Source organism: Siniperca chuatsi, linkage group LG12 (genome assembly GCF_020085105.1).
Source record: "Siniperca chuatsi isolate FFG_IHB_CAS linkage group LG12, ASM2008510v1, whole genome shotgun sequence".
Taxonomy (NCBI): domain Eukaryota; kingdom Metazoa; phylum Chordata; class Actinopteri; order Centrarchiformes; family Sinipercidae; genus Siniperca; species Siniperca chuatsi.
Window position 1 is genome coordinate 7,989,962 of NC_058053.1, and position 21,426 is coordinate 8,011,387.

At 41.0% G+C, this 21,426-nt stretch overlaps 1 protein-coding gene across 1 annotated transcript in view; it reads left to right on the forward strand.

The window, feature by feature from the left end:
• The window catches only part of fn1a (fibronectin 1a), a 34,488-nt gene that overhangs the window by 8,671 nt on the left and 4,391 nt on the right, over positions 1-21,426 (forward strand). The window contains exons 10-43 of the mRNA XM_044216862.1: positions 1,010-1,165; positions 1,624-1,752; positions 2,164-2,307; positions 5,658-5,779; positions 5,965-6,133; positions 6,522-6,707; positions 6,927-7,055; positions 7,304-7,393; positions 7,524-7,718; positions 9,633-9,911; positions 10,138-10,401; positions 10,655-10,749; positions 11,141-11,309; positions 11,473-11,559; positions 11,940-12,131; positions 12,753-13,025; positions 13,735-13,849; positions 13,952-14,028; positions 14,118-14,207; positions 14,413-14,679; positions 14,787-14,903; positions 15,193-15,357; positions 15,468-15,623; positions 15,787-15,900; positions 16,048-16,317; positions 16,527-16,738; positions 17,364-17,451; positions 17,664-17,849; positions 18,088-18,177; positions 18,631-18,822; positions 18,933-19,022; positions 20,181-20,289; positions 20,477-20,696; positions 21,195-21,365. Coding sequence (XP_044072797.1) covers positions 1,010-1,165; positions 1,624-1,752; positions 2,164-2,307; positions 5,658-5,779; positions 5,965-6,133; positions 6,522-6,707; positions 6,927-7,055; positions 7,304-7,393; positions 7,524-7,718; positions 9,633-9,911; positions 10,138-10,401; positions 10,655-10,749; positions 11,141-11,309; positions 11,473-11,559; positions 11,940-12,131; positions 12,753-13,025; positions 13,735-13,849; positions 13,952-14,028; positions 14,118-14,207; positions 14,413-14,679; positions 14,787-14,903; positions 15,193-15,357; positions 15,468-15,623; positions 15,787-15,900; positions 16,048-16,317; positions 16,527-16,738; positions 17,364-17,451; positions 17,664-17,849; positions 18,088-18,177; positions 18,631-18,822; positions 18,933-19,022; positions 20,181-20,289; positions 20,477-20,696; positions 21,195-21,365 — 5,408 coding nt within the window. The remainder of the gene's footprint in view (positions 1-1,009; positions 1,166-1,623; positions 1,753-2,163; positions 2,308-5,657; positions 5,780-5,964; positions 6,134-6,521; positions 6,708-6,926; positions 7,056-7,303; positions 7,394-7,523; positions 7,719-9,632; positions 9,912-10,137; positions 10,402-10,654; positions 10,750-11,140; positions 11,310-11,472; positions 11,560-11,939; positions 12,132-12,752; positions 13,026-13,734; positions 13,850-13,951; positions 14,029-14,117; positions 14,208-14,412; positions 14,680-14,786; positions 14,904-15,192; positions 15,358-15,467; positions 15,624-15,786; positions 15,901-16,047; positions 16,318-16,526; positions 16,739-17,363; positions 17,452-17,663; positions 17,850-18,087; positions 18,178-18,630; positions 18,823-18,932; positions 19,023-20,180; positions 20,290-20,476; positions 20,697-21,194; positions 21,366-21,426) is intronic.

Consider the following 21,426-nt stretch of genomic DNA (forward strand, 5'->3'; position numbering starts at 1 on the left):
CTCCAGCCTCTGTATTTCTGCCCCTGGCCTTGGTGCACAGCCCACCAAACCAAGTCCAAAGGATCTTCACTCCCAGGAACCAGATGGTCTGGCTCTGGTCCAGATTCTGTCTGGCATAGAAAAGTCTGGGCTGGGCTCCAAGACAGCAGATCTGCCCTTTATCTCCACCTCCACCTCCCTACCCTATGTGGAGCGTTAAACAGATATGTACACTGGCATGCATATCAGTTTATCAGTCTACCTGTTGTACAGCGTCACACCGTTGAATCAGTGTCATTTTGTCTGCACGCACACAGTTTCAACAATGAATGCTAGTTTCTGCCACCATTGTAAACTCAAGGGCTTCCTTGTAAGCTCTGCTGCTGTATTCCTTCCTGTATCTGGATATAGGTCAACACTCACAAAACAGGTTAGAATCTGCACTAAAATAAACAATAATGTGAAGAACTTCAGTTCAACAGTCAAATACTATAAACATTTTCTTACTACTACTCTTACTACTTTTTTTAACACCAGGCGTGCATAACACAAACTTTCTATCTTTCCTGATAGAAACTACTCACTCTTTTAATTAGAGGAGAACATATGTTGAACACACAGTCACTCATACACACAAGGACAGCTGTTTCTGCCTTTTTAATCCATGAAAATCTTCTTTCCTATTGACACAGGTGTTCTGTGGTGGTTGTATCCTCTACAGCCTTGTGTAGTAATTGTAGGGTAGAATCAGTGATCTCCAAGGGGGATCAGTGATTATAGTGTGTTTGTGTCTGTTTTTATCTTGATGCTGGTATACACCGCTTGTGTTGCTAACACGTGTGTATGATGTGTTTGGATCCATGCCTGTGGATCTGATTTATTTTGTGTGGTGTAGTTTGGTTTGTGTTTTCAACTAAAGTTGAGTATGAGTTTGTTCCAGTTTTTCCCCAGAAGTCCAAACCTTTCTGAAAAATGTATCTAAGCATTTCAGTGTGCACTCTTGTAACTGGCTTTGTCCTGTGTGTTCTAGCCCATGAAGAAGTGTGTACGACCAGCGAAGGGGTGATGTATCGCGTAGGAGACCAGTGGGACAAACGGCACGATGTTCTGGGTCACATGATGCGATGTACCTGCGTCGGCAATGGGCGAGGAGAATGGAGTTGTGTCGCTTACTCCCAGCTTAAAGGTGTGTGTGTGTGTGTGTGTAACAGCGAGAGACAGAACAGGTTACATAGACAAAACACTGCCATGACAGCAACTCTCAATCACCCTTTCTTCCTCTGTGTGTGGGGTAATAATGTGAGAGTAATATTAGAACTCTCTGAGTGAAGAGGTGAAAGGTCCCGTGTGATGTAATCACTCACCTGCCGAAAGGTTAAAAGTGAGCCAGCACCTGCGCTTTATGAGGCTCCGGTTACACCTGCATCACACACACACACACACACACACACACACACACACATACACATACACACACACACACACACACACACACACACACACACACACACACACACACACACACACACACAAACAGTTCATAAGAGCAGGTGTGCAAAAGCAGTGAGGTAATTAGAAAATAAGTTTCACTTTGCATTTGCTTGTCCATGTCTTCATATACCTATGTTTATGTGTCTACTGCAGACCAGTGTATTGTGGGTGGTCTGACCTATGAGGTGAACCAAACCTTCACCAAACTACACGATGAAGGCTACACGATGAACTGCACGTGCTTTGGACAGGGGCGTGGCCGCTGGAAGTGTGATGCCATTGGTGAGTTTACCATGTTACTGGTTTACATATTACAGGCTGTACATTACTGTCTGTGTTCCTTCAGTCTCTACTAATATTTAAAAATATATTCGATTTAATGGTCAAAACTCTTTTTTTCCCCATCTACTTGGACTTTACTAGCTGTATAGAAGGTTCATGAATGGGAATGGGCAAGAGAAAAGAATCCTCCTGTATAGACTAATCCCTACGCTAGCTGCACACTTGCTAATTGGTCTGATAATTATGAATATTTATGTGGTTGCATCATTTCCACTCTTAACACAGACACAAAACCTTTTAATTTTCAGTTCCTGTTGAAAATAGTGATAATTCACGACAATAGCATTTGTTGTCAAACTCTTGTCACTGATCCCTGTTGCATTACTTGGCTTTATGTGACTCTGCCCTCAGACCAGTGCCAGGAGCCGGAGACCAGAGCTTTCTATCAGATCGGAGAGTCTTGGGATAAAGTCATCCATGGAATCAATTACAAGTGCTATTGCTATGGCAATGGCGTTGGAGAGCTCAGCTGCGAGCCCCAGCAGCCCTACGCTGGTAAGATGTTAAATATACATTTAGGTTGGGTGATGTATACTGTTGGACAGATCAGAGATTTTGTCTTACCATATATATGGGGGTATCTGGGTTTATCAGGCTATGGTGGGAAATACTTTAAATTTGGGCAATGCTTTCAATGATTTATGGCAATATTGGATTTTATAGGATTTTTGCATCAATGTGTTGAAGGAGCTTGAGTTGACAGGTATTTATTCATTCTTTATTTGTATTTAGTTTGCTGGATTAGCCAAAATCATTCCTGTCTGATTTTTGTAATCTTAAAAAGCTTCTCCAGAATATTTACTGTATCACAATATATATTGATATCCGGTGTAGTACAGGATAATGAATGGACAAAGTGTTCCCAGGAGCAGAATGTTTGTTTAAGTCACCTTGAAAATTAGGTCCTTGACTTTGATGTGAAACAGACAGAAATGGGAGGGGGTGTGATTTCCTCTTTTATAGATACACCCACCACTCAGAGCCTTTGTTCTTGCTAGCATGTGGTACATCCCCTGTGCTGTTGCTACAGCTGTACAAAACACCACAGTGTGTGTGTGTGTGTGTGTGCGTGTCTACACCCCCTGACACACACACCTACCACATACACACCTTAAAAGCCTGTTGAATAACAGTTTTCAAATTTTGTGGATTTTAGAAATCACTTAAAATTTTTATTCAGAGCAAAGGCATGCTTCATTGCACAACATTATGTTGCCATGATGGTTAAGTTACCTCATTCCTGATGACTTGAAACCAGGTTTGGCTAGATGGCATCACTGCACACCAGCTTTTTACAACTAAATCTTTCTCACGTTTCTTACACACTTGATTTTAAGTTTTCTCCTACATGGGTCTGTGTCCATTCACAGGCTTTGTTGTATACTTGTTAGCTCTCTGCCCCCTTTGTCATTACAACTAACCATGTTAGTTCTACCCAGTGTGCAATTTGTTAAAATTTTCTGATAGTTTTGTTTTAAAATCTCCCACAGCATGCATAAATATGTCAGTATAGCTCCAAATGAGGCTGTGAAGCTATGCTAGTGGAAACAGAAGTTCGACAAGTCTTACATAAAGGAGCATTTGAACTGTTGCTTGTTTGCTTTGTGTTTGAAGCAGGTTGACGGCAGATACAAAATGTAGGGCACTATTCCGCCGTAAGTGGCTATAATAGCAACCAGCTGTGAACTTGCTCCGTGTGTGTGTGTGTGCGTGTGTGCCTAGGCATACAAAATACAGCATGCTAAGATTTAAGGGCTGCAAAAGGCAAAGCCAGACTGCAAGTCAGTTGGCTTACTGGGTAAAACACCATAAAAGGTAAAAATGGAAAACCCAAGTGAAGGATTTTTTAAAGGTTTTTACAAGTCTCAGATTTAGTCCTACATTGATAAGATCATCTAAAGAAAATGCTGTTTTCTTTTCTGCCGTCTCGGGTGTAATTTAATCTTTTGGGGTATTTCTTATTGTTAGTATGGCTCTCAACATGACTTCCCTTTACTGTGGTCCTTATCACCACTTTGCTGTTCATCTGTCTGTATCAAGAATGAATGTTGTGTCTATGTGTGCAAAGTAAAGGGGCATGCGTGCTTGTACTTGTTACACAGATGTGTGTACATAATGCTGGGAGAATGTGCGTGTGTACATGCAGTACATCCACTGCAAGTGTGCATCCGTTTTCATGCACATCCCACATCTGATTCTATGTAACCCTTACCCTCGCCAGTGGCCTGTGGGTCTGTAATAGGCAGTAATTGGACCCAGATTGTTTTTGAGGTTTGTGTATCTGCTAGTAACTTCTGGTTAACCGAGCCACTTGCTCAGAAACTTTGATTACAGGTCTGCTATTTGGAAAAGTGGTTAGAAAACCTCAGTTCTTTATAGCTAGAAGCTACCAGTTTCTATCAGCACAGCTTATGTCAGGAGTCTGCACACCACATAACTTCTGTTTACATTGAAGATGACTTGATACCCTTGTTTCATTTCCGAAACCAGTAAAGATACTACAATTCTGAGCTTCTGCTGATGCCATTTTTCTTCTTTTGTATCTACTAACCTGATAAGCCTTTTATATTCAACTTGCATGTTTCGTGCATTGTCTAGTAAATTGATGCACTTTAGCCTCGCCCGCCACTTTTTGCAATACAAAATCCAAGTTTATGCATAGTGCTGTCAAATGTAGTAATGACACAATACACAAATTTGAGCTCCTGTCAGCTACAAAAGGTTTTCCAAGGAATCCACTAACAGATGTGCATAGATGTGGGACAGCTGTTAAATGTTGTTTGGCAGCTTGCAGCGAGAACCGGGGAGTTCAGTTAAGCATCAAAGCCCATGTTTTTAGGACTGAAAAAGGCTTATCCAGCACAATAAATTCATGATTTTCTGTTATCAGCTTTGCTGTATTGCTTTCACGAGGGGTTTTCTCACACTCTTCTTGGATGCTTGTTGTTTGTAGAAATTTGTAGAAGCATCACTGAAGGAATATGGAAAGTGTTTTATCAAACCTATCCATGTCTATCACATGAGACCATACAAGCATTTCCATGACATTTCAGGGTATATTTGACAATAGGTCATATTGGATTTTCCCCCCGATATTTGATCCAGCATTTTTACTATCATATGTTTGATTCTGATAATGAAAGTCAGTTTCAATTTGATAAAGATTGCCGGATTGTTCAGATATTAAACTCTCTTGAGTTTCAAGATGTTTGCTGTTTGCAGTAATGTCCAAAGTGGAGGAATCCTAACTGAGGTTAGAGATAGGAAGGGAGCAATTTTCACTGCGAAATTAGTCTACAATATTTGTACTTTTTATTTGTTAAGTATCCTGTAAATGCTGCTCTTTTACAAATGAACTAGTCCTGCAGCAAAGTTAGTCTGTCCAAGAGAACAGGGAAGGTTAGAAAACATGATGAAAGAGAAGGTTAAAGAGTAGAGAAAATAGAGTAAAAGGCTTCTCTCCTCCAGCTGTTGAAATCTGGACTGGAATCTCACAGGGACGTGCTAGTTTTTCCTTGCTCTGTCTGTGTTCGGTACAGAAAAATATTGCTCCACATTCACTGATACTCACTCGCTGTTAAAGCAGGTTATGTAAAGCTGCAAGTTGTTGAAATTTCACAGATTGTAGAAGAACTAGTATTTTGCAATGTTAGTTTGTGTCCGCTTGTCAAAGTTAAGATTTAACTAAGATGTTTGATATTTACAACATTGAAAATGCCCCCTCTTATCTGTTAAATCTGTGCACAATATCACACTATGATGATATATTTACTGTACAATAGACAGTGAAACTCCTGGTTTGTAAAACTGCTTACCCCTCTGTCTTTGTTCTTTTTCTCTCTCAGGTGGTAACCGTCCTGTCCAGGTGATCATAACAGAATCTGGAAACCAACCCAACTCCCACCCTATTCAGTGGAATGCCCCACAGTCTGCTCACATCACCCAGTACATCCTCAAATGGAAAGTGGTGAGTTTTCTTATTGAACATCACAGTTAACAAGGAAATGGTGCCTCGTCTTTGTCATCTCTCCACTGAACCTGATGCTGATGCAGTCCCTTTTGACATATCTAACATTCAACTCCTGTTCTGCATTCTAAGCTTTAAGATACTCTCGCATCTTTTTTCCCAACATCTTTCGTCACATTTTACAGAAAAACACTCAAAACCCATGGAGAGAGGTGATGATCCCTGGCCATCTTAACTCCTACACCATCTCTGGTCTGAAGCCAGGCATCACCTACGAGGGTCAGCTAATCAGCATGTTGCGGTTTGGACGCAGAGAGATCACACGCTTTGACTTCACCACCACTTATGGATCACGTGAGTTGAGGGAGTTGACAGATCTCAGCGCTGGTTTAGTTGCCACATCACTGTTTAACCAACAGTATCGTCGTTGACCAGTTTATTTGGCTTACATGTTTCCATGTAAGCCGGCTTGGGCGTGGGTGTTTTTTTTCTGCATATCACTGCTTAATGTGTACTGGTTTGCAAAATACAAAATATGGAAGATGATATTAAAGACAGGGGTCTGGAAGTGTGCTTGCAACATAATGAAATGTGCCCTTTTTCTATTCAATTTGGTTCCTTAAATGTAACTTTTATTGAACCAGAAAGTACTCACTGAGATTTTTCCAGAGTGTCCTGTGCAGTGTTGCAGAGGCAGCAAGTAGCCAATTCTCATATATTCCATCTCTGTCTTTTCCTGTAGTGGCTACATCACAAGGCGAGACCACCCAGCCTCCGCCTGTGGTCGACATCTCAGAGTCAGTGACCGAAATTACCTCCAGCAGCTTTGTCATTTCCTGGGTTTCTGCCTCCGACACAGTTTCTGGTTTCAGAGTAGAGTATGAGCTCAGTGAACAGGGACAGGCTACTGGACAACCCATGGTGCTAGGTAAGTGCAGATATACAGTGCACATATACAAACATGAATACATATAAATACAGGTTTTGTATTGGAGTGGTGGCAAAAATATTTTGCATTGTAATTTGGCCTGATGAAATCAAGCTCAGTCCTCAGTTTGTTAGAGATTAAAATATGTTTATTTAGCTGCTTTAAAATATTTAGATGAATGAAAACCAATGTGTTTATACAACACATTTTTCCCAACAGACCTGCCCCGTACAACTACCTCAGTGAACATTAATGAGCTTCTACCTGGGAGGAAGTACACTGTTAACGTCTATGAGGTTACAGATGATGGAGAGGACAACCTCATTCTTACTACTTCACAAACCACTGGTTAGTAGGCACATACACACGCTTTCTCTCTCATTTTATATTCCCATCTTTCTTCTCTTCTCCGATATTCTTTCCCATTCTCATCTAGGGCACAAAAATGACATCTGCTAGACTGAAATATTGTTTTGAATCCCCGATCTGCAAGCAGCCTAATGAACGTGTGCCAGGGACTACAAAACAAGTGATCCAGTAAAAAAGGCAGTGGTTGTAATTTTTCTTCTCACATTTGCACCCCATTTGTTCCATAGCACCTGATGCTCCTACTGAGCATGAAGTGGAGGATGTGGGAGAAACTTCCATTGTGATCAGCTGGGAAAAACCACTGGCTCCCATCACCGGTATGCTATGGCAATATTGTCAGTCACAGCCAAAATCTATCACCATTCTGTTGCTAATTTGAACCCCTGCCTATTCATATGTTACGGTTACCTACACAAAATGAACTGTATGGTCACTTCCTCCACGCAGGCTATCGTGTCGTCTACACTCCATCAGTAGAAGGTGAAAGCACGGAGCTGACTCTCCCTGACACAGCAACATCTGTGACTCTGAGTGACCTTCGACCTGGGAAATTGTACAACATCAGTATCTACGCTGTGGAGGACAGCCTTGAGAGTGAGCCTATCTTTGTACAGGTCAACACCGCTGGAGATCCACTGCCAGGTAAAAGACTGAGATGTGTAAAACAAAGGGGACCTAATTGTTATTTGGAAAGATTGAACTCAGTAAGCCTGAATCTTTAGAAGTAAGGTGGCTTTTGTACAACTCTACCATTGTCTTTGTCTAGTATTGGTTTAAAAAAAGTGACTTCCAAGAGATTAAAATGCATCTCTTGGGAGTCGGCCATTTGGTTTAATCATTTTTATAGTATCTGGAGGGGTTGTGGGTGCTTTCAAAGAGGAGAGATTAATAAGCTATGATAAATCATGTCCCTTTTTTCAGTTAGCACCAGGAGTTGGTGATTGTGATCCTTAAATATCATCATTTGATCCTGCCCCCCCCCCCCCTTCTCTGCTGTATATTCATACAAATTTGAGTTATTACTCTTGTCACAAGGGCACCCTCCAGAATCAACCTGCAAGTCATCCTGTGGCCTATTCAGTGATTAATGTAGAAATTTCCAATCCTCAATAGTAGAAGCGAGGAGTTTTCCAATGGAAAGTGAAGTCATTGAGTTCACAGCTGTTGCGCTCTTATTCTGCTCGACCGGAGTTATGTAAAACTTCTCCGTCTGCCAGGCCGAACATGCTGTTGGGCCAGTCGAGCAGATGCTGGAAAAGTGTGTAATAAAGATATTTGACCTAGTTGAGAGTGTCTGCTGCCATCTTTGGACAGACAAGTGAAGCCCCCTCTGCTGTGGCAGATGTACACTATGACAAATGGACTAAGTCTACACATAATAAGTAGTCTGAGCTGCTGAGAATCAGTGCCAAGTGCTCAACTCATACATCGTCATATGATGAGTTATCTTATAATCGTTTTTAACAATTTTGACTGTTAAACTTGCATTGAACCAAACCAATACACACTTTTTAAAAAAAATTGGACTAATATTGTATCTCTGGAAGCAGCTGTATCTAATTGCATGTGCCTTCAAAGGTCAGGGGTGAACAGGGTTAAAGTTCAGATAAGGTTTGTTTAAGGTTTTGAATGACAAAAGCTTCATGCACAGCCCAGACAGCTCTATTTACCCATTTCAAACTTTCTTTTTTCACTCTCCATCTTATTGTCTCATCTCTTACCTTCACAAGCCAAATAGGTCTTCTTTCTATTCTTTGCACTCTGTCCAGCTCTTCTTTACTGCTGTTTACTAATTTAAGCTGTTTGTGTGTGTTTCGCCATCCAGTCTGTCCAAAATATGAAGCAGTGTAATGGTTTGGCACTTTGTTTGTGGAAATTCCTTTGACATGGTTTACATGGTTACATGGTTGACATGTAATTATGTATGTATAAACCAATATGTGTTTTGATGATATGCATAAAAGCAAAAAAAAAAAAAAATGGTAGTGTTTGCAATGGTATTCAGTGACGTATCAAGGCTTATTTTTAAATCATGTTTTTAATCTACTGCAAGATAAAAACACAGCCATGAGGCCATGGAATTATTTTAAGCTGTATTTGAATTTAATTTCCCCATACCTTACCTTGTTTAGCAGATAATACTTGGAATGTGACCCAATGAGTTGCAGGAGACATAGTGCTTACAGTATCCAAACAACATGCTCTTGTCTCAGCTTACATTTTGTATTGTGGCGAATAATGGGTCCTTCCCTCATAAATGACATATTTCTCCATGCATTCACCAACTTTATTTCTAACAGCTGCATAAGAGTTATTCCAGTTATTCAATGAAAGAACAGTCGTCATTCACTGTTGGAATTAAGTTAATGCACATGCATTATTGGTTCCCATATGCAGTGGGGGAACAACTTTCTTAATCCGGTGTTTAACAGAATCTTTTTTTTTTATTTATTAAAAAATGTGACCAAATATTGGCAAAAATTCTTTCATCTAAATGGAGATTGAAGAAAGAATAATGAAGAACTTTAATGCTGAGTTTTCTTTTCCTGTCCACAGACGAAGTGGCTTCTCCTACAGACCTGCAGTTCTTTGAGGTGTCAGATAAAAAAATTGTTCTGACCTGGTCCAGCCCAGCCAGTGACGTCTCAGGTTACCGGGTCACCGTCGTCCCTGTTGATGAGTCTGGTTCTCCGCAGAGGGAGATGACTCTGCCTGTCAGTCAAAACTCCTACATTGAAGTGTCACACCTGCAGCCAGGAACACTGTACCGCTTCAACATATACACCATTCACAATGGAGAGGAAAGTTTACCACTTATCGGGGAGCAAACTACAAGTGAGTATGACAAATGGCCTGCAGGGAAATGATTATACACACTATACTATACTAGCAGCTCTGTGGAAATGTTTGGTGTGCTCTGGAAAATGGTTTGTAATGTGATTTTACATAATGAGCGAAAACATCTAAAACCACTGATATGGTCCTCAAAACCACATTTTACCTTCTTTTTTAAATCAAACTGTCCGTATCTAACAGTGTTTATTGACGTCTCTCTTTTTAGAGCCTGATGCTCCCACAGATATCCATTTCGCCAACGTGACTGAGGACAGTGCTGTGATGTTGTGGTATGCCCCTCGTGCCAAAATCACTGGCTACCGTCTCTTCCTCACTGTTGAGGGCTCTAACCCCAAGCAACTGCGCCTGCCTGCCCGCCTTTCTCAGTACACCCTCCTCAACCTGAAGCCTGATACAGAGTACTCTGCTACGCTACATGCAGAGCAAGAGAACACACTGAGTGAAGGAGAGACAGCTGTATTTACCACTAGTGAGTTTCTGATGCATATACAAATGAGTATAAAGTAGTGTGGTCACTGTGCATATGCTCAAAGGGTGCTTGTGTTTTGGAACTCGTAGTTGTCCAGATTAGAGTTGAACTGATAGAATATTTGTTTGACAAAGTGAAGGTAGGATTTTATTTATTCAGATATATTAAAGTATCATGTTACATGTGTCATGTAGAATACTTGCACAAAATATTGGCAATGATCAGTTTATAATAAATCTCTGTGTGTTTGTAGACTCGCCAATGGGCAACGCTCCTCATTTCAGCACTGATGTGACTGACACCTCCATTATAATCTCCTGGACTCCAGTTCCCCGCATTGGATACAAGGTACACTTAATGCTAATACATAACATACATAACAAGCGTTTTTCTACCACCCACATATTCATAAATCGGACCATGTTTCCCATTATGTCCTTTAAAATCGATTGTGTGATTGTCTTCATATGCAAATTATTTCCTTCTGTTTGTTGTGGAAAGCACATTCCAGTTATTCTTGGTTTAGTGTAGGCCCTGTTGGGGTTAGATAACATAGGAGCTACAGACCTCAGGGATAAACATGATTGGTCAGAATATGTCACACCAGAGATGAGACTGTTCCGCTGGCTTCCATGTTCTTGGGAAAACATTGACCTCTGACCTTTACTTCCTGTACCATCAATCCATGTCCCTCTCTCTGCTGTCTCTTTGACTCTGTGTGTGTGCATTTATCTTTCAGTTGACAGTACGTCCCAGTCAGGGTGGAGAAGCTCCCAGAGACGTGACCTCTTACTTAGGAAGTATTTATGTTTCTGGTCTGACTCCGGGAGTGGAGTACACCTACAGCGTCCAGCCAGTCATAAACGGCCATGAGCAGGGGACCCCAATCACACGCCGTGTTGTCACACGTAAGAATAAACAAATTAATATTTACTCTGTCACGTTATATTCTTGTCTTTCCCTTTTATTGCCTGCTGTTTTCTTTGTTCCTTCAATGCCTCTTCTTTATCCGTCTTTTACTCTTATTCCTTTCCTCCTCCTCTGACTCCGCTTTTTCTTCTTCATCTCCAGCTCTGTCTCCTCCTACTGATCTCAACCTGGAGTCTAACCCAGGCACCGGAGACCTCACAGTCCAATGGAATGGGGCCAATACACCAGGTACCCACACACCTGCATACTCAGATGTACATGAAAAAATTAAGTCACACTGAACACATAACAAATAATCATTCCAACAGCTAAATAGTATGCCTCTTTTATGTGTCCTTTGATGAAATTAGTTGGTGGTTGAATGATTGCTCTCCTTTTGTTCTTTTGATTTATCCATCTGTCAGTAAGCTACAGTCTCTTAAGACATTTTATGGAAACAACTCTTCGCTATGCATTGAAATGCCAAAGTAAAAATGTCATTCTGTTGAGGCATTTTTTCTCAGCATCTTATTGTTGCTCATTGATGCATTTTCTCCTGTTTCTTCCTCTCATTGCCCACCCTATGTAAACCTTCCTTCTTTTTTTATTTCCAACTCTCTCCTTCCAAGACATCACTGGCTACAGAGTGACATGCACTCCTACCAATGGGCAGCAAGGAAACAGTGTGGAGGAGTTTGTGGAGGCAGGGCAGAACTCCTGCACCCTGGAGAACCTCAGTCCAGGAGTGGAGTACAACATCAGTGTTGTCACTGTTAAGGATGATATGGAGAGCACTCCTATATCAACTACCATTACACCAGGTGAGTGAGAGGTAAACTCATAATGCTGTGGTTTTATTGGGTTTTTGAGACCATGGGGTATGGATATTCAACATGAGGCCTGATTTTTATGATAATTTTGTTAGGGAAACATTTATGTAGACGGGTAAGTGCAAACTGTCATTCACAGAAGCCCCAATTTTAAATTAACATATTATGTTGCAAGTTAATGTTAAAATAACACATTAGCTTTCAACATTTAACAGATAGTAGCTCCGCTTTGTTAGCGTCACTGCTCTAATTTAGTACCAGCAGCTGAGGGACTAACACTAATGCTATATTGCCTGTGTATATATTAAGAATTTTCAATGGAGACGCTTCATTGAGTAACAGTTGAAACCTCACTAGATGGTAATATATACCAGGAAAAGCAGCATTGCGTTAGCTCTTCCATTGGTGTGATATGGTGAATATCTCACCCGACTGGAAGTATACAATTTTTGTTGCTCGCCTTGACCGCTGCTCCTGTCTTTTTGGTTTCCTCTTTCTGGCCCTTGTGTCCAACCCCTTCCCTTTCCTTCCGCCTTTGTCTCTTGTTTGTTTGGTGTTTCGGTTGTCTTCTCTCTTTCTTTCCTCTCCCCATTCCTCTCTCCACCTACCCAGACATCCCACAGCTGACGGACCTCAGCTTCAAGGACGTGAGCGACACCACTATCAGCCTCCGCTGGTCACCGCTCAACACCACAGCCATCACTGGTTACAGGATCACAGTGGTGGCAGCCGGCGAGAGTGTACCCATCTTTGAAGACATGGTTCTGCCAACAACTGGTCATTATACTGTCTACGGACTGGAACCTGGTATCGACTATGACATTAGTGTGATCACTGTGACGGAGAATGGAGAGAGCGAGCCCACCACAGTCACTCAGCAGACCTGTAAGATCTATGTTCCCACTGAACCAAAAATATTTCCTTTACTATTGATATCATTAACTGTACATACATTTTCTTATTGGAAGAGCCATTCTGTTACCAATACCAAACTGTCAAAACTATTCTTTATGTAGATAGTGTGATTTGAGTTGCCTGTGAGGGAGTCACAAATCACATTGTGTGTGTGCTGACATTATATAATGTAATAAGGTTCTTATTAACCCGAAGACATGGCTCTTCAAAGCAAACCTTTTAAGTTGCTGATGTAATTGCACTGCATGCTGTGTTGTCAGTTTAATAATCCTCTGTGTGTGTGTATATGTGTGTGTTTGTGTGTGTACATGTGGACCATCTGGTTTTAGTTGAAGGGTTTTATCATACTGAGGCTCATTTTGTCCCCCAATGCAAACACTGCATGTTCTCTCACTTTTAAGATGTCGTAAAACTTCAGACATGGATTTACACTGACACACACATAAAACACAGGCTCTTCCCTTTAAAAGACAGTATTGTGAATATTTTCTCTTTTTAGTCATTTAATTATTTTCTTGTTTCTCTTTCTTCACATCTATGTTCTCCTCTTATTTGCCTCCTCACTCTTTCTTAGAATTATTACAGTTCTCTGACCACCTTTTACTTGAGCAATAACAAACTAATCTACCATGACCTTTTTGAATACATTCTGAATTAAGCTGCTCTATCTTTTCAATAGCTGTACCAGCCCCCACTGATTTGGGCTTTGGCCAGGTTGGGCCAGACACTATGGAAATCACCTGGGTCTCTCCCCCTGTCCCAAACACTGCTGACATCAACAGCTTCCTCATCCGGTACGAGAAAAATGTTATCTTGTATACAGACAGAGATTTTTGTACACCCACATGTAAAAAAAGACAGATACGACTCTTGTTGTTGGTCTCCATATTATTCAGGTATCATCCCATTGACGATGAAGATGACATTACAGAAACCAGCGTAGGAGGCAGGAGTAACAACGTGGTGCTAAGGAGTAAGTTATAGAAAAAACAAAGAATACACAACCACACATAGACACACAAATGACTACATTTGTATTTATGTTTTTTTCACTGTCCACAGACTTGCTGCCCAACACAGAGTATCTAGTGAGCGTGGTGTGTGTTTACGAGCAGAGAGAGAGCTCACCCCTCGTCGGCACCCAGAAAACAGGTGAGTCTTACCTGATCTAATTTACCAACAGGAGTATATCAGTCCAGAAATAGGTATCTAAAAGCAAATAAGCTTCTTTTTGAGGGCACATATGCTATAAATTTTAGTATTTAGGTGATCTTTTCAAAAAATGTCTTGCCTTATGATTAAAAAAAAATTCCTGGATCTTCATGCATCCTTTTCTGTATCTCCCAACCTTCTTCAGCTCTGGATTCACCAGTTGGCCTGCGTTTCTCTGAGATCTTCACCAACTCCTTTACCATCCACTGGCTCGCTCCCCAGAGCAAAATCACTGGGTACCGTATCCGTTACCAGATGGTCAGTGGTGGGAGGGCCAAGGACGAGAGGCTGCCCCCTTCCAGGAACCACTTCACCCTGACAGGACTCACTCCAGACACAGAGTACTTGGTCAGCATCTACGCAGTAAGCAGGACGCAAGAGAGCCTGCCGCTCATAGGGAAACAGAAAACAAGTATGAAATCTTGATTTAATACGTGAATTCCTCCACTTACTCATCATGTTGTCATCATCATGTTGTTTATTTATTGCTTTGTCTCTGGCTTTTCACTCTCTCTCCAGTCTCTGACGCTCCCACAGACCTGGAAGTTCTAGACTCTTCCCCTACCAGCATCACTGTCCGCTGGGACGCCCCACCTGTCACGGTGCGCTACTACAGGATCACTCATGGAGAGTCCGGTGAGCTAATAATGGCTTAAGATACTGATTTGATTTTATTGTTTTTTTGTTTGTTTGTTATTTGCCAGGAAACTGGTTTTCTAAATATATTTTTTCTTCTTTTCTTTTTCTAGTTCATATAGTGTTCATTTATTGTGTAAATGTTGTATTTGGAAATTGCTGAAAGTAGTCTTTAGTAGTTCTTTTCCATTTCCAGTAAAGATTCCTGTCACTGTATCCGTTCATCAGTCTCTTGATTATTCAAATATTGGTTTCTCTAACATTTATCACATTGTGATTCTTTATCCAGGAGGTCACAGTAATCCTAAGGAGTTCACAGTGCCTGGCTCTCAGTCGACTGCCACAATCAATAACCTGAAGCCTGGTACTAACTACACTGTCACTGTCTACGCTGTGACTGGTAGGGGAGACAGCCCTGCATCCAGCACTCCAATCTATGTCACACACAAGACAGGTACACACACACGCTCCCAGAGATAAAACACAGTCACCTGTTTTTAGTGATTATCCCTCTGTTTCCACTCACAGCTTTCTCCTCTTCATTTCTCCATCCTCCTCTCCTAGGTGTCGACTCTCCCTCTGAAATGGAGGTGATGGAAGTGAAGGACAACAGTGTCACAGTGAGGTGGAGCCCTGCCCAGGGTCCAATCAAGGGATACAAGGTGACTGGGGTCCCCAGAAATGGACAGGGGCAGTCTTTCACTGAGGTGGTGGCTCCAGGTATGGTGTTTGACCAAACGTCCCAGTATGTAGTGTTTTGTCAGTATTTTAAAGCTTTACTAGCTATAAACTTTTAGTATTGTGCCTGGCTTCTCAGTTTAGTAAACTCTAATCTATGTTGTCTTTTTCCCTGTTTTCGTATCCTTTTCCTTCTCTTTCCCAGACCAGACAGAGATTACTTTCTCGGGACTGATGCCCACAGCAGAGTACATTTTGAGTGTGTACGCTCTTGGACAAGATGGAGAGAGCTCTCCATTGGTGGTGAATGCTTTAACAAGTAAGGGTTTACACTTTCTAGAGAGATATTTGTGAAATATTGTCTGCCAAACTTTCACAAATTGAAAAATGACCTCCTGACCTCTCCCGCTACTTCTCCAACCCCACTACCTTGCCACCCTTCTCTCCGCTTTACCTTCACCTTTAGATGTAGACCATCCAAAGGACCTGACCTTCTCAGACATCGACTCCACCTCACTGCGAATCACCTGGGACAGTCCTGAGGGAATTGTTACATCTTACCGGGTATTGTATTCAAGTCCGGAAGAAGGTGAGAGAGAGCTGCGCCCTGCTCCTCGAGGAGATGCTGAGTCCGCTGTTATCTATGGTCTGCAACCTGGCACTGAATACACTGTGAAGGTCATCGCTCTGCATGATGACACAGCCAGCACACCGCTGGTCGGGACACAAGCTACAGGTATGGAAGGAAATTAGTTCTAGATGTTATATTTTTTAGGTAAAGAATATGGTAGAGATAAGAAAAAGAAAAAGATAAAGTTCAGAAACCAAACAGATTTTGTATTAAGGTGTAATGTCCTTGACAGTTTTTGATGAGCGTCCCCCACTGTCCATAATGTCAATACTGTCTCCCTCTAACCCTCTTTTTATTTTCTTTCCTCCCCCTAGCCATCTCATCCCCCACCAACCTCCAGTTCTCCCAGGTTAGCCCTACCTCTTTCAGTATGCGCTGGTCTGTGCCGGGTCAGGAAAACCGACTAAATGGCCTAACTGGCCTCACGGGCTACCGTGTGGTGGTGAACCCAAAGAGCAAGAGCGGTCCCACCAAGGAGATGAACTTGGCCCCAGATACCACACAGGCACACATCTCTGGACTTATGGTGAGTGTGAATGTAGGACCTTTAGTTATAAGTGGGTGTCATTGCAGTACGCTATGGCGTTTTTGCATACCCTGACCTCTACATTAACAGCAATTAAAAACAAGTTTTAAGGTTGTTTTCCTACCTTTCAGATACCTTTTGGTTTCCATTTATGTTACTAGAGTATGAAAATTGACGTGCAGAGACAAGTGAATGTTGTCCCTTCTTGGATCTCTATTAGCTTGCAGCAATAGCAGAACTAAGAAAAATTGTGCAGTGTTCACTGATAGATTGTATTGTGATAAATCAACGATGAATTAACAAGATGATTTTATGCCCTAGTGAAATAGTAGGAAAAAATTACTGCCTGGAACACAGGAAATGAATATAAAAACTCTTACATTGTTAACCTACCAGAAAGTTCTGGGCTCAGCTTTAGCACACTGGACTTGCACACTCTCATGTGCAGTAACACATACACACATGTGGAGGCATGCACACTTAATGATCATAACTCACAGACAAAAGGAAATACATAGGCAGACGCATACCTGTGGGTACACATGCATAAACATGCACAAACAGTTCTTATTGTAGCCGCAGCCAGTATAATGATATATAATCTTTTTTTCTCCATCTCCCTTAGGTTGCAACTACCTATGAAGTCCATGTTTATGCTTTGAAAAACTCTCTGACCAGCAGGCCAGTCAAAGGCGAGGTCACCACTCTGGAGAGTGAGTCTCTAACTCAAGCATTATTAAATTCTGATAAATAAATGCATTGTTTTGATACATGAAAACAGAGAGATGGTATACTTGTTACAGATAGTTCTTGGGTTGTGCAGAAAGCCACTCTTGTGTTTATACCATCATGAAAAATTATATACTCTCTCACTCCTGGTTTTGTTCCTTTGTTACTTTCTCTTTCTTTCCTCATCTACCTCAAGACATCAGCCCCCCTCGTCGTGTACGTATCTCTGATGTTAACGACTCTTCCATCACTCTGACCTGGCGCTCCAAGACAGAACCCATCTCTGGCTTCCTGGTTGAAGCCACACCCACCTTCTCCTCTCCAGGCTACGTACCCATTCAAAAGACCATCAGTCCTGACTCACGCTCATACAGTATTACAGGTACACAGATATGAGAATGTACAAGCATTTAGATACACAAAGATGTAGTGTAAACCCACGGCTGTAAGAATAAAAGAAAAGAATAAACTGCATATAATATAATTCAGTCATAACATTATATTTTAGTGTTTAACACAATCCTTGCCTTAAGCCTGTGTGCTCCAATATACTTTGGATCTTACCTCTGTCTCTGATACAAGATCTCCCTCACTAACCTGTCACTGTGTCTTCACTTCAGGACTGGAGCCAGGCACCAATTACAAGATCAACATCTATACACTGAAAGGGAATGGACGCAGTGCACCTCTCACACTCACTGCGACCACAGGTAACCACTATGTTACATCTTTGCAGTGATGGCATGAAATATATATTAGTGTGTGTATATACAGTATATTATAATATCAGTAACAACAAAAGACTTGTGGAATACTACATTCCAATATTTTTTTCAGGAAAATTAAGTTGATAGCAGCTTGTTCTTACTACAACTTAATGATGTCTGCTTCAAATTTTAGACTTAAAATATCACAAACTGGTGGTATTATATATTTTTTAGATTCACATTCACATAATTTTTGAGTATAACATTTTTAACCCCTTACATAATGATGAACGGACAAAAATTCAATATATACAAACCAGTGTTTTGGTAATTTGCAGATATGTTCTGCTTCAGTATTAGGTATAGTTAGTATGAGCGTGGTAGCGGCTGTTTATCAAAATAACATGTAGTAAATGAGTTTTTTTGAGTACTTACTTGCTTGTCTGTCTCTTCCAGCCAAACCAGTGGTCATCCCGCCCGCCAATATCCGCTTCACCTCCCTGAACCCTAACAGCATCTCTTTCACCTGGGAGCCATCACGCAGTCCAGGGGTTACTGGATATTATGTCACCTATGAGGAGGCCGGGGGTTTGCCTCGAGAAGTTATCCCCAGACCCCATGCAGGCGAGAGCTACGCCATTATCAATGGTGAGTGTGGAGCATGAGATTTACTGCACACAGACAAATAGAAGATACATGCAAATACATTGATTAAAAAATGTGATAACTTTTTGTGTATTTGTTGTGTTTGGTCATAGGTCTGAAACCAGGAACAGAGTATGTCATTAAGATTGTTGCCCTGCAGGGTGCTTTGAGAAGCACACCTTTAGTAGGCAAAGCCAGAACACGTAAGTACACCCATCACCCGCTAGCATGAACATGCATTTATTTGTATTTTTTTCATTTATTAACGTGTAGATTGCTCTTGTGTTAAAAATATTTTAGGCAGTTACTATTCTACCATCTTCTGTCATTTTGGAGAAACAGGGCATTGAGCATTTGTCTTGCAAAGATGAAAACTGTATCGTTGTCATCCTTTCAGCTTAAATGATGATATTCTGAAGGTATTACATACTACTGGTGCTGTGGAAGAATAAAACTAGTTGCCATTAAGTCTTCCCACAAAAATGTTGATAAAGCCATAAAATACAACATTATGGTCTGTTTTTATATTACCCACTTTCAGGAAATGTGCCAAAAATGGCACTAATTAGGTAAAGTAATCTCGTCTCCCCACTTGAGGAGAGAACTCGGTCTGATTATGCATGTTTGTCATGATTGTTGTAATGACAAATAACTTTTTTACCTTTTTAACTTGTTTTTAACTATATCAGAAATTTAAGCCATAACGGCACTAATTGTTTCTGTTAGCAAAAACATTGTAAAAGTAATAAGTAATAATTGCTACATATTAACAATTACTATGTTTTAGAGCTATGCCCTGCTGCCCTCTGCTGGCTTTCTTCTCTAACTGCTGCTTAAGTAGAATTACAGTATATAGCCCTTGACATTTATATTCTTCCATACTAAAGACTGATGTTAAAATTTGGGAAAGTCCTCATGGAAAAATCTACACTTTTACACACTTCTCATGCAGAGGGGGCAAAACATAACATTTTTTGATTAAATACACCCAGGAAGGCTCTGTTACTATACAACCAACCAGGTCCCAACTATAACTTTTACTAGGGTCAAATACAAACCTCATCAGTCTGAGTCTGGGCAGCCACAAATTGTATGGTTCCAACAAATGCATTTTTACCCTTAAAATCTTCACTTATTTTGGTTTTCTTACAGAAATTATTTTGATAATGGACTTTTAGTTTTTTTTTTGTGTATTGCATTGTCAGAGATGGGCAATTTAATGGGTTTCCGGTTGTTTAAGGAGCACAGTGGAAACACAACCATCTTGTGTTTTTACCTGCTCAAACACTAGTGGATCTGCGCATTTGCTTTGCCTTGCTTGCTTCTAACCGCTAGCATACATACGTCTCTTATCCAATCAGAACCAGCTACAGATCATGAGCTATTTGTCCCCGAGCTGCCACAGCTTCCTATTCCTCACCGACCCAGCACTGACATCCTGGATGTTCCAGAGTCCTTCAATGACAAGATGTAAGAACCTGCTTAATCATACTGAAATTATTAATTAAGCACAGAAATGCAAGACCAAATACACCTTGAATTTATGTGCAGTCAACCAGTGCTTTTGATCTTAACAAATAATTTTTTTTCACTTTTTTGTCATCTGCATCTCTTGTTCTTATTCTTTCCTCATCCCTCTCTCTCTCCCTGTGTCCAGTTTCAACTCCAACCATGTTCACTTGTCTGGTACTAGTGGCCATAACCAACCAGGTCAGCAGGGCCAGCACATCTATACAGAGTACCAGAGCCTAGGCCCTAATAACGGACTTCATCGCCCCTACGGTGGACCCAAGGAAGGCCAGAGACCGACTCTCAGAGAACCTCTGGTCTATATTCCTGTAGCAGGCCCTGATGGAAACAGAATACCCTTGGTCAGGGTGTGTGAGACTTAAATTATCTGTTGTAAATCTGATGTTTCTTATGATATTGGTTTGATGCTGTTAAAAATTTTTTTATATGTACCCGCTATTTTTTAGATTTTCCCTAAGCTTCTGCGCAAGTAACTTAACTGGTGAAATGAGCATGTACATACATATCTTGAGTTCAGGATTGCAGCTGACAACAAACTACACCACACGAAAATGTGGTTTACATCAAAAACTCTCAGCTGATCTGAAATCACTGTTCTGTAACAACTTACAGCTTATAACTTCAACTGGCTTTGTTTATATCATAGAAAAAAGGTGGATGGTTAAGATATGTAGTTTTAATAATACATGATGATTTTTTTTTTTCTTATTCAGAAATATAGAACTTGAACAGAAGCTAAACTGCATGGTTGCTAAAACATTAGCCGATCCTTTAATATTTAACATTGAAGTGTATGTTTAACATTTTTGGTGATTTTATGACCTCACATTATCTCTATACTGTAGGTGAGCGACGGTCCTTTGCCAGGTCTTGCGTTTGGTTTCCCTGACAACGAAACAGAGTTGCCCCAAGAAGCACAGACAATCACAACCATCTCCTGGCAACCCATTCCTCACACTTCAGAGTATGAGGTGTCCTGTAATCCTATTACACACCTGGAGGAAAGGGGTTTCCAGGTATATAAACACATAGTCACACACGTACATGTTTACTGCTGGAGATGTAAAGGCCACTTAT